The sequence below is a fragment of the Mytilus californianus genome, unplaced genomic scaffold, assembly GCF_021869535.1.
Source record: "Mytilus californianus isolate M0D057914Y unplaced genomic scaffold, xbMytCali1.0.p SCAF_7, whole genome shotgun sequence".
NCBI lineage: Eukaryota > Metazoa > Mollusca > Bivalvia > Mytilida > Mytilidae > Mytilus > Mytilus californianus.
The window spans coordinates 71,613,889-71,627,238 of NW_026262723.1; the positions used below are offsets into that span (position 1 = coordinate 71,613,889).

General features: G+C 33.4%; 1 protein-coding gene across 1 annotated transcript; it reads right to left on the minus strand.

Annotated features, from left to right (window-relative positions):
• Positions 1-1,983: 1,983 nt before the first annotated feature.
• LOC127709517 (mucin-3A-like) lies at positions 1,984-11,986 on the minus strand. The gene is made up of 5 exons (XM_052215122.1): positions 11,842-11,986; positions 9,312-9,443; positions 8,119-8,244; positions 6,901-7,032; positions 1,984-2,003 (listed from the first exon to the last, which is right to left on the minus strand). Exons 1-5 carry the CDS (start codon positions 11,984-11,986, stop codon positions 1,984-1,986), a joined length of 555 nt encoding a protein of 184 aa, XP_052071082.1.
• Between the last annotated feature and the right edge of the window lie 1,364 nt (positions 11,987-13,350).

Here is a 13,350-nt window from a genome sequence, read left to right on the forward strand (position 1 = left end):
TTGGTCTTACATATACGAACAAAACTAGTATATAATTCAACAGTCAAGTAACAAGGTTGTCACTTATTTAGAATCTTTCTATAATCTCAATTTAAGGATATTACACCCTACTGCACTTAGAGAAGACAACAACTTAGTATAACAAATTAAATGACATATTAATCATGTCGGAACCGCCATCAGAACACTTAATGTGCACCTTCAATATCACTTCAATAGCACCGTCACTAGCACAGTCACCGTCACCGTCACCGTCACCGGCAACCGTCTTTAACACCGTCACCGTCACCCGTATTTAGCACCGTCAGCGGCACCGACAATCTTAAAATTAAAACAAAGTTAACTTTCAACGCTTGTCTGTATTTCTCAGACATATTCCAGCTTCTTTTAAAGTTTGTCACTTCCCATTCTTTGTCAACCCAACACTCCCTCGGTTCTGTTGTTGTTTTTGCTTTTATACTTTCGATAGACCAATTGCAGAGCTTGTTACATATTGTTTACCAATCGGCAACCATGGATCACACAAGGTAAATTCCCGTAATGTTGATATTGTTTGTAAAACATGGATTTATCTTCATCATTAAAGATGGTTTTTGGCTTTAAATACATTAGTAGATCATTAGAAGAGTTTTATTTGAGTTTATATTCTAATAAGGTAATTACCGCGAAAATATGGAATCAGTCTGACATTACTTGCAACATTAGACATCTCACTAACATCTATCGTTTATCCTCAATAATTTCAAGAAACTATACAGACATAGGTTTACTATAAGAAGGGTGAAAAACCGGCATTACAATACGATACAGTTACAGGGGTGGTAATGACGTTGCTAACGTAAAATGTTATTTTTCGCGACGTCAAACTGCGACATATTGGAAAAAGATGCATTTTTCGAGTAATTTTAATCATTAGCTTGAAAACGAGTACATGGACCCCTCTTTTGTAAAATGACATTTTACTGGATACTGTATGAAGCATATTTATTCCAATTTTTTAAGAATAAATCACCGATGAACTTTTTTAAATTAGAAAAAAATACAGCAAAAAATGTCGTTTTTTTTTTTAAATCGTGAAAATTTAATAAAAATGAATTATTTCCAAAGAATTGTTACACAAATTAAGAGGATACTTTTGTAAAGAAGATATTCCAAATCGTTTTACAAAAAATCCGCATGTGTTTATCTTTTGAAACAAAAAAGTTTAATATGTCTATCCAAAGGATAGAAATGTCCAAGAAACTGAAATTTTAGGTAAATGTCTAAAATTTCGACCCCACTTATCTCTAAATTTAGCACCTAAAGGTATATTTTTTATTACATATTTGAATTGACCATGTAAAAAATAGCTTGTTTGCAAATTTTCGTAAAAAAATCGCCGTGGGATCGAAACTGTATCGTATGCCCTTAACACCAAACACAAATCAAGATCGAATTTGGATGACGTCACTTTCATCATTCTCGAGTAAATGTCCCTTTATAAACTATATCTACTAGCCGGAGCGTGAGTGTCTATTGCACACGTTCTTCTTTTATTACGAAAAGCATTTATAGAGATGAAAATCAAAAGGGGACTATACAGAACCGTAACAGTTTACCTGGTAGGCTGCGGTTACGAACACTCAACCACAACTGTCACGCACTGTATCATCTATTAGTATTAAGAACCTAAATATGCAGGTTTTGCTCCATACAACACAGACTCTGTATTAAAACACTCAGTTGTTATGACATAGAGACGGGGCAATATGTTTTGCAATATAGTACAGCATTTATATTTATATTTATAACAGAGACAATTATAAAAAAAAATACACTCTTACTTCAATATCTAAATTGTAGATATTTTTTGAATAAACTATCCAGAGAATATCCTTAAACAAGAATGATAACTCATATTTAAATGGGAAACAGCATTCATTATTAAACCAGGGTTTTGTCAACCAACGTCTTGTCCTTTTTTTCTCTCTTTCTCTCAAAAAGTTAATCAGACGGTACCAAGACTAATTGGAGAAATATTCATTGTCAACTTCACAATTCATTACATCCCTTTCTAAATCTACTTCGAAATTAAAGGCTTTGGTATGTCATATAAGAAGTCTTCATGAACTATTGCCGTATCGCAATATGCAGCAACTTGCCCATGTTCAACATCGTTCGACATCAATGAAGTTCCTGCTGTACCCGGACGTTTTGTACTATCTTTATTCATAGCAGGAGGATGAGTAAGTGCATCGCATGGTATAAAGTAGTCATTATGTTCTTCTGTCACAACTTTCGTAATCAATGAGTTTCCTGCTTTATCCGAAAGTTTGTCACCATTAATATTGACAGGAGGAAAACGAGTAAGTTTACCATAGGACATAGAGTAGATTTTATGTTCTTTTTCTGCAGTTGGTTGCACATCATTCCGCACAGTGAAATCAAGTCGTTGGTATTGATTGTCCATATCAACAGGATCCTGATAATCATTGACTGAAATGATTTCAAAACCCTGTTCATGCTGAAGTTTTAATGGTTTTGCCTCGGTATTAGTGTAAGACCGGGTGTTGCCTCTGAATGTTTGCATTAGTTCTTCTCCTTCAGCAGCCTTTCTCATACCAGTGCATTTAGATTCACGCTTATATTTTTTACGTTTCCTGACATTTGAAAGAGAAATCATAGAAACAGTTAAGATTTTCATATTTTTTGTATATAAATTAAAAACGTGACTGTGAAAGTTTTAAAAAGTGATCATATTATATGAGATTCAGAGATAACATTGAGCGTGTACATGTCTAAAACAAACAATTCTATAAAAGATATTCAAATACGTTAAACAACTATGATAAATAACTTTTTGGGGTTCCGTAGGTTGTCTGTAGTAAGACAAAAATCTGCCCTATCCAAAATACCCTCAATTTTGCAATGGTCAATCACCTTGGTCTACCTAAATGTATTGCAAATATTTTCTCGTCACTAATATGGATCAAATATCTGCAATTGCAATTGAAAAATCGTCAAACATCAATCAATCACCCAAATATTAGAATTCTTATCAATAAACTAGAACACGTACAATTATAATTAAAAAAAAATCATAGTCAAAATGCGTATATTTTTGTACCGTTCTATGTTATTACTACCACTGTTTGTTAACTGTAAATCACAAAGGGTATCCAAAGTCAAATTTTTCGGTATCGACAAGAAAATCATAGTCGAAATGCGTAAATTTTGGTACCGTTCTATGTTATTACTACCATTGTTTGTGAACTGTAAATCCTAAAGGTTATCCAAAGTCAAATCCTTCGGTATCGTCAAGAAAATACAGATATTGTGGTATTGAAATTTGATGTTTTAAATAATAAGAAAATAACTTAAAATGAAGTAATGTATTTCATTCATGTTAAGTTATGATTTCTTGTCCGAGATTGGCTATATATTTGGTCCTGTCGGTGATATCAACTCGTCAACACTTATATTACTTTTTGTTAAAAAAAATACCAGTTTCATTTTTTGTTCTTTGCCTCGAACGTCGCATATAAATAATATTGACAATTTACCGTTTTCTTTTAAATAGAATCAGGATCCCAATTACCACAATAGCAACAGCTATCACGGCGCCAATAACGGTAATAACTGAAAAATACATATACATCTTCATTATCTGTATTTCTGAAATAGAGTCGGTGTTTGCAAGTCCCCTCTCGGCTTGCGTCGGTTTCTTTACCCCTATGGTTTTGTTTTTTTTCTTTGTGTGTAATGAGTCTTGAGACCTTTTCCGGTTTTGACTTGCAAGTTATTATTGTTATTTCTCTGTTAATAAACGCCTCAAATTTTAAAAATCATTAAGGTCAATATTTAGTTCATGATTTTAGTAAGTATTCATTGATTTATTCTAAGTGTATATAATGTTATTATTCTAATCATGGCGGTCTGTTCGTTGATATATTATATCATTCACAAAGTAAAAACACACCAAGGATCATCCGTATCATGGATGAGAAAATCTTTCAAAATTTCACCGAGGATGGCAGATGGACACCAATTGATAGGAAAGGCTCATACTAGCAGTCACCCTAATGGGCTCAAAGGGAATCAAATTAAAAAAGGAACACCAAGTCGTTGATCCCATGTCGCAAGTCAATGGAGGGGGTCCACAACATAAATATATATATATTCGCCCGAATGATAAACGACTATATCTCGTAAGTTGGATTAAAAAGTAAAATACCAAAAATACCGAACTCAGAGGAAAATTCTAGACGGAAAGTCCCTAAGCAAATGGCAAAATCAAAAGCTCAAACACATCAAATGAATGTATAACAACTTTTTTTGGACTCAGATCTTTAGTAGTCATTTAGAAGTTTTATTCATAAGTTCCTAATATAAGATTCGTGTAGACATTCCAGATGTACCGCATACATTTTGTTATAGTAGGATATTGTCTCATTGACATATGTCCTACATCCTGTTCTTCCTAAATCCCCAAAAAACACAACACAAAAAATAAAACTTTGGGTTAAAATGGATGGTATGGCAGAGAAATAATCCATTAGTTTAATTAACCGTATATAATGAAATGTAAAAAGTTCGTTAAAAGGTTTCTTAACCAATATTCAAGAGCTTGCAGCTGATTCTCAAAATTTGTCGTCAGTGTCTGAGCAAACGTTAACAAATGTCCCGTTCCTTTTCTTAAGCAGTTGATCGACTGGTACCAAAAAAAAATCTTTGAGAAATATTCATGGTCAACTTCCCAAATGATGCAGTCTCGAGTTATAGATAATATGTGCTGACGTTGTGTATCATTTTATTTTCTTTGCAGTTTTCCCTTTTTTGTCTTTGTACTATTGTGTTTCATTTAGTCGCAGGACATTTGACTTGGATCGGTTTTTATGCATCCAACTTTCTGGTTTATGGCTTTTGGCATTCCTGATGCGGTTGGGTTCATAGGTGCGATTCGGGCGCATAATATTTTATATTGTTATTTTCAGTTTGCATACCCTTGTATTTATTTTTCATTTAATTTGTACTTTAAGAGAAAGTGTATATATAATTATGTTTTACATACTATCCTACCGACTACAAAAACGTTTTTGTTAAAGAAGAGAGGCGAAAACTACCAAAAAACTCATAAGTTGAAAATAATGTGACAACGCCATGGCAAAAAAAAGAAAAAGACCAACAGACAAACAACAGTACATAAAACACAACATAGAAAACTGAAGACACGAACCCATCCAAAACCCGGAAGTGAATTCAGGTGTTCTGAAAGGGTGAGGAGATCCTGCTCCACATATGACACCCGTCGTGTTGCTCATGTAAATACAAACCGGTGATAAGACGTATTTAGTCGGTAGGTCACACTCGGGGAAAAGAAAACCGGATGGTGGTTACGGCAATTGGAACATATCCGTCGTAACTGTAAAAAAGGTATTCAAAAACGGACAAGCAATTAGTGATGACGTCCGTAAAATTTACGAAAGGATGATTTCAACTTCGCCCCTTGGAACGCATAGCTTCCTTGTATGCAACATTCTTCTTTCAAGGAAATCATGATAGGAAATACAAGCCCTTCAATATAGTTTCAACTAGGAGGTATATACTTCGTGTACAGGCACTGCTGGAATGTTGCTCCATAGAAATGGAAAGCTCACTATTGGGGAGCTGAAACCCTCTCTTTTGTCGAAAAGTTTTGTTTTCAACCTACCCTCATTGTCAATTTCTAGATGTAAATCAAGATATGAGGCAGACTTAACTGTATCTGTTATATCCTTTATCTCAAGTTCGAGCTCCTATATGAGTTCAGCCTCATATGAATAAAGGAACAAGTCGGCAATTGCCGATTGTTTATTGGAAAACACGTCCTCCAAGCGTAACAAATATGATGTTAATCAAGATATCAAGCATCTTGATAATGTCAGTTTCAGAGATGTTCAGTATGTTTGTTTGGATTTTTCAAGTCAGTTGTGTTGTATATCTATAATGTACTCAATTTTGGCTACTGGATCCCAATTATTGTCACTTTAACCAATTAAGTCTGTTTGGGTTGCTCACACAATTTGGTCAATATAACAGAAATATAAACAGCTGTCGTACAAGTGGGAGGTTTAGCTAGCTTTAAAACTAGGTTTAATCATCCATTTTGTTCAGAAAATGTCTGTACCACGTCAGGAATATGACAGTTGATTTTCGTTCGTTCTATTGGCAGATAGAGTCGATTGTTAGGTTTTATAAACTTCTCCCTTTTTGAATTTTCTTTGAAGTTCAGAAAGTCATTAAAATAGAAAATAGAAAAATATAGCGGAATTGTGATGACGACAGAATGAAAATGGTACACATTCAGATTGTGTTGTACTAAAAGAAATATTAAAGTCATATGCACCAAGATTATTTTCTAGAAATATTTTTGCTGTTCAACATAGATATAAGAAGATGTGGTACAAGTGTCAATGAGACAACTCTCCATCCAAGTCACAATTTGTAAAAGTAAACCATTATAGGTCAAAGTACGGCTTTCACCACAGAGCCTTGGCTCTCACCTAACAGCAAGCTATAAAGGGCCCCAAAAATGACTAGTGTAAAACCATTCAAACAGGAAAACCAACGGTCTAATCTATATAAAAAACGAGAAACGGGAAACACTTATGAACCACCTCAACAAACGACAACCACTGAACATCATGTTCCTGACTAAGGACAGATGCAATCAAATGCAGCGGGTTTAAATGTTTTAATAGGCGCCAACCTTCACCCTAACCTGACACAATAGAGTAACATCACAGAAAAGAAAGACACACTATAAAATATCAATTGCAATGGCTTAACTCAATCAAAAGACATATTAACAAAAACAAGTGAACATTCACTGAACGAATAAGTTTGATCTATGACACAATGTAAATACAAAATTAATAATACCTGTTACTTGAATCATGGTCACTGGAACCGATGGTTTTGTCCCAGGTGTAGCTGTGGTAGAACCCACGAAGTTAATCGTCTGTTCCCGTTGAGTGCTAGACTTGTTGATATTAATTGTTATTGTCCGACTTTCTATAAATTTTGAAATATTTAAGATACTTACGTTTGGTTATCGACAATGTCCTAAAGTAATGGGCTTATTTACAATTTAACTGTCTCCAAATTGTGTTTGGCAGTTTTAAATGTGCTAAATATGGAATAACCAGACATTGTGCCAGGACTATACAGATATGTACACATCTTGTAAGCTAGAGAAATCTAAGGTATGCAATTCATATAGTCGGTATAACGTGTTGTCTAAATGTCATCGAACAAACTTTAACTGAATATATTTTGATTACAAACTGTAGTTTACAAAAATAAAATTAATAAAAGTGTTAATCATTTTCTAGTTTATTGTATGCTTTCGTCGCTTTTTTTTGCCATGATTTTGTCGATCTTTCCTTGTCTTGTTAGTTTTAATTCTCCCTTTGGTATTGTCTACCTTATTGTTTCTTAATGAGGAATGAATGTTAGGCTGACTTTATTTTTAACAGGAATAAAAAAATATTTTGAACGAGTATATTTCCGGAATAAAAGAGTAAATTCGGGTTTGAATTCGTTTTTCATCTATAAAATTCATTCCTATATGTTTTTCTGAAAACATTACAATTTAGAGCTTGACATAATGAGACCGCTGTAGACCTATATATGCCTAGTCAGGATTTGGTCATGTATGAATTCTGCCTTATTTACATATATACCCAAAATCTTCCTCTGTTCATATCCTTAAAACACAAGAAAAATTGAAGCGTCTGCAATACTAACCCGAGAAATCGGGTAAATGCCAGGTGCCGCGGAACGGAAAATAATACCTAATTGTAATGCCCAAAATAACCGGATTTGTTGCCCAAGAAATATGTTGTTCATTTATAATTAAAAACAAGGACAAAGAGCAAGGATTGTGACGTTTTCAAATGGAAAATATAGCTACATGTACATGGTAACTGTGACACTTATTTCTGTGAAAACTATAACATATTCTATTTGAATAAATGCTTGATAAGTGAAAATTATTTATTTGTGTTGTGAAACACATTCACATTTAAACATTTATATTCTGTTCCAAAACATATAATGTGAACTGTACGATTGCTCTTATACAAAATTGCATCATACCTGTTTCTTTTGTCACTGATATCTTAGTCGATTCTGTAGAAGACACTTTTAATGTAACTGCATTTGTCCGTTGAGTGGTAGACAGACTTGTTTTCATATCGATAGCTGTTGTTATTGTTCCATGTTCTATGAATAAAAAAAGAATGTAAGTTACCTTCATGTTGGAATTGATAGTGTTCTTAAGGGGCAAATTTTTAACATGTTTCCATATCTTCCTTTACATAGTTACAACATCTGTTGAATCTAAGCTTTGTACGTAGTTGCAAATACGTTCGACTCTTATCTTAATTGACTAGGATTGTCAGTTTTCCTGCCGAATGTCGGTGGTTTTCCCCGGGCATTCAGGCTACCTCCACCAATAAAAATGGACCGTCACGAAATAGCCAATAGTATTGAAGGTGGCGTTGAAGACCAACAATCAATAAATCAATCAATCAATCAATGCCTGCAAATTTTGTTTTGTAGTATTAAATGTATGATAATTAGAATGAACAGACATCTCCTTATTTTTTGTTATGTTCGAAATATAAATTTCTCCTGGATGTAGAAACCCAAAGCACGTGAATAATGTTTTATCGTATTTCTTATGTTGAATCTTTTCAGAAGATAATTTAAAGACAAATCGAACTAGTCCTCTAATGTATAACATTCGTCACTTGGGATTTTCTCTATATATCTCATATAAAAAAAGTTTTTTCAAAAAAAAATTTTGAAGTAATTTCGTGTTTGATTTTAAACAACTTGGTACCAATATATATTATAACAGAAGAATATCCGAAGCAATGTCTCACCAGGAACCAAAGATCAGCCTTGTCGAGAATGCGATGTGGGACGCTCCCTCTAGAACTTGAAAAGGGGCGTATCAGAAATATTCCCGTTGAACAAAGACTATATGCAAAATGTGTGACAGTGGCAAAGAAGGAGATGAGCTCCATCACACGCGTTGCTCATGTCATGTAAAAAATGCGGTGTCGTGTCGTTTTTTAGTCACGAACAAGGGAATTAGTCAGGATTGTGAGTATGTCAAATTCAATTTTCTATATTTAGTTATGAAACTGTAAAACTATAGTATAACCCACATTGTTACTTATAAAACACATTAAAGTTGACAAATGGATAAGTTCTACGATAAGTCTAGTGTACTGTTCATGCTCTAAGATTGTTCAGTAAAAATATTGTCGTCTGCGTCATACCTGTTACTTTAGTCATGTTAACAGAAACGGATGTGTCTTTTCCAAGTGATGATGTGGTTGAAGCCTTGGAGCTGATTTCCGGAAGAATGGTAGACAGACTGGTTTTCCCATTGACATCTGTTGTTTTTGTTTCTGGTACAAAGAAAAATGAAATATTTCAGTAACCATCATGTAAGTACTAGAAGTAGTCAAGAAATAAGGGGCTAATCATCCATGAAAGGCTTCTGCATTTTTTTTGTACTGATATATAATAAATGTCATTTAAATATCTTTAAAATGTGTTCGAAGCGTGTTCAGCATGGAATTATTAAATTCCGAGGTTACTTTGTATAAGGCTTCGAAATATTTAGAAATCCATTGATCTTGTCGGCATAACATTTCTATCTGTTTCTTTCTGGTTACGAACAAAGCTATCATTGAGCTAATATTGCAATTTCTTTTATTTTGCAATGTTTCAGAAGATTTTTTTGTGACAATTAACAAGTTTTGGTATAAACCTACTGCGAACGTATGCTCCTTTCCAGCGTCAAATAAGCTCACAGCAGGCGTTTACAGGGGCGAGGCAATTTATACATTCACCTTTCGTTAGTTATTCTTGAAAAAGAAATTCAAATGTCGAATTCTTTAATGCCTTTAGATCATAAAATATCACATTATTAATTGTTAGAATATTCTTCCCCCTCGGTATGTTGCCACATATCGGACCAGGTTTAAATTGGTGGCATTGTTAATGTGGGAGGTATCTGTACAAAATCTTTGTTAGTTTTTGATAAGTAGGTTTATGATGTAAGAGACAACAAGTCACCAAGGAATCCCAGTATAGAGGGTTGATATAACGAGGGAGCATTGTATGTGTTCAGGATTAGTCGACATTCGAAATTAGAGAAAACAATATTTGAAATTTTAAATCCAAAATTTCAAATTCGATATTAATATTAAGTATCTATCAATATATGAGGTTCGAAATTCAATATCCAAAAAAGGCAATAAGAAGAAAGTTTTCAACTGAAATAGCGAAATAGGAAAATTAAATTGCTTGTAACATGTCATAAACACCAAATTAAAGGCTAGTGAGCATGTTAACAAAACAAGATGTTCGTTAGACTCTTGTCAACTAATAAACGCCCAAAAGTAAGAGAGGGTGCATACGATATCTAATTTAAGCATGAACACACATGATAAAAGGTTTGATCAGAACTAATACCTCTTACTTTAACATCAGGAATTCAATACAGAGCATACATGTATCTTTTTTCTACTACATGTATTTATAAACTGCAATTGTCTTGGATCAATGATACTAAGAATAACCTGTATCTGTACAAATCCAATTAAGTTTTTATAGATAATGCACATTTAAATGTTTTTCTTGTTGTAAAAAACACCGAGGGGTGTCAGGATGGATCAAATAAAAGACTGGCCGTAGGGAGGTCTTTCTTTTGGGCAATCCTGACACCACGAGGTGTGTTATACAACAAGAAAAAAACCTTAAAATACGCATTATCTATAGAAACCTAATAGGATTTGTCATTTACTTAGTTTCATAGCAATTGTTATTATTCAGCTCAACATTTTAAACATTTAGTTCTAATTTAGTAAAAGTATTTCATTGGTCGAACTGCTTCACAACTTAAGCATAGAATAATTTTTCTGGTTTGTTTCAACCGAAAAATACCATCAAACGTTTAGCAGTGAAAGCTTAAACAGCTTCACAACTTAAACGTCATCTTCTGATTGGGGATGATCCTTTTGTTTGGGTTCAACCGAAACGATCCATCTATCGTTCAGCAGTTTAAATTATAAGCTCTGTAAAAAAGCGTATATCGCGCTTAATTCAGAAAATATCATTGTGTAATCGTATATTTTTGTCAACATATGTTGGTATAAAATACTGAAACAACACCACTGAATATTTCAGGTATATCATATGAATATTGAAATATGCATCAAAATAAATGAATACGAGCATCAGTAAAATTATGAATTTTAAAGAAAGCTTACCTTGATATGAAGGAGATAAATTGCTACTGTTAAACTTAATACTTGTATACAAAAATAGAGGTAATCATTATAGAGGTGTGTCTGTTGAAAATAAATGAGAACAAACCTCGTCTGTTTTGTTAAATAATTTAGTTAACACCTTCTTTGTGTTGTCTTAATTGCTACTCGTTGAAATAGTCATCAGCAGCTATTAACACGATCGATACATTTGGCAAACCTGTATTTCTTACTCCGCCACTTATTAATTAATTCATATGATCTTTATTTCTATATCACATCATATGTTGCATTACATTGCATGAAACTCAAAATACAAAATGTGTTAAGGATCGGAAAGCGATTCTGTCATTCAATTTTTGTTATTTTCCATATTGAAATACATAATCTGTCACGCACCAACGATTATTTGTTTCACTAAAATTAATTCTGAGGCCTGAATCAATTTGTATATTATAGATATATGGAAAACATATAAATGTACGTATAGAGAATGAGTAAAAATATTTAATCTTAAATGATACACTTCTACCTTCACACTTTGCAGAGATGTCGGTCATGGTATTATAAGTTGTTGTCTCGCATAATGCTGGACATTTAGCACCCTGACATGACATCGGGACATACTGCATACTTTTATTTACCGATACACATTTGACATTCAATACGTCTTCCATGGTATCTGAAATTATAAATACATTTGTAGTACCCTTATCCTCTCATAGAGGCGGGGTGTTACATGAGATGCTCATTTTCCAAATCCCACTTTTTTGTATTTTTTTCTGAATATTAACGACCATGCTCCGTATCGGAGTATAGAGTAATTGATATTATATTACGAACACAACTAATTACATAAGAATATTGATTAAAAGCCCAGTTAATAACATCAGAATTTAACAATGGATAATCATCAAATATAGCACTATTTTTGGAATATGACAGTTGTTATCCATTCGTTTGATGTGTTTGAGCTTTTGAGTTTGCCATTTGCTTAGGGACTTTCCGTTCAGAATTTTCCTCGGAGTTCAATATTTTTTGTTATTTTACTTTTTCCTGTATTTGTATGAGTAAATTACACAACAAACTTCAGTAACCGAGCAAAAGGTACAAAATCCAAATAAACAAAAATCGAGATTGGGAACGAATATATCAACGAATGTACAAATGTAAGACAAACTCTTCGTGATTCATAAAGATCAGTCGGTAACGTTTCAAGCTGATATGGGAGTCATATGGTTTAGATGAAAAGCAATTAACATTGTAAACTATTATAAGCGAGTGTACACAGCCGGATAATCATTTTGAATATGAAATACGTGATATTTGTTTTGTTTATATTCGATTATAACCATATAAATATACTGTGGTCGGTGAAAATGCAGCTTTACTGAACGGTTAATTTAATCATGACACATTATATACAGTCCGCCAAAAGTTAAGCACCACCTATTTTTATTGCATCAATTTTTTTTCATTTAAAAAAATCAGTTAATCCTCGAAAAAGAGAAAATATTCATGTAGCAATTTTGCTAACATATACCATAAACAAACCGTAGATTTAAGTTTGTTCGCGTATGCAGGTTCTATGCATTTGAAATTTGCGTTCATAGAAATAGTGAAAATTACACAAATCAGAAACGGAAATTAAGTTTCACTGTGATTTTATTTTTTTACAACAATTAATCAACCAATATCATTAAGAGTCTCTACAAATAATCTTTGGTGTGTTCGGCAAATTTAATGTCAATATTTGAGTCAATAGGATGTGTAACACCCTCTCTTCCGGTACAGTTCCATAACACGAAGTCTCATACTCTGTACAAGCCTTCTGAACTTTAGTTGAGTAAATTTATTCCATTCAGAAACAATTGCGCTTCTTAAATCGCTAAGATTTTGCAAAGGTGGATCTCTGCGATTGAGATTTCTGCCAATGGCATCCCAGACATGTTCGGTAGGGTTCATGTCTGGAGACATGGAAGGCCAAAAGATAGTGTCAATGGCATTTTGCCCTTTGTACTCTTTGTACTCGGTTACAATC

What these genes read in the sequence shown, in the direction of transcription:
- LOC127709517 (XM_052215122.1), bottom strand. Translation starts at nt 11,986, where the DNA reads ATGGAAGACGTATTGAATGTCAAATGTGTATCGGTAAATAAAAGTATG. An exon ending in CATCTCTGCAAAGTGTGAAG is followed by an intron (nt 9,444 to 11,841) that starts GTAGAAGTGTAT and finishes TCTTTGTACCAG; the next exon opens with AAACAAAAACAACAGATGTC. An exon ending in ATCAGTGACAAAAGAAACAG is followed by an intron (nt 7,033 to 8,118) that starts GTATGATGCAAT and finishes CAAAATTTATAG; the next exon opens with AAAGTCGGACAATAACAATT.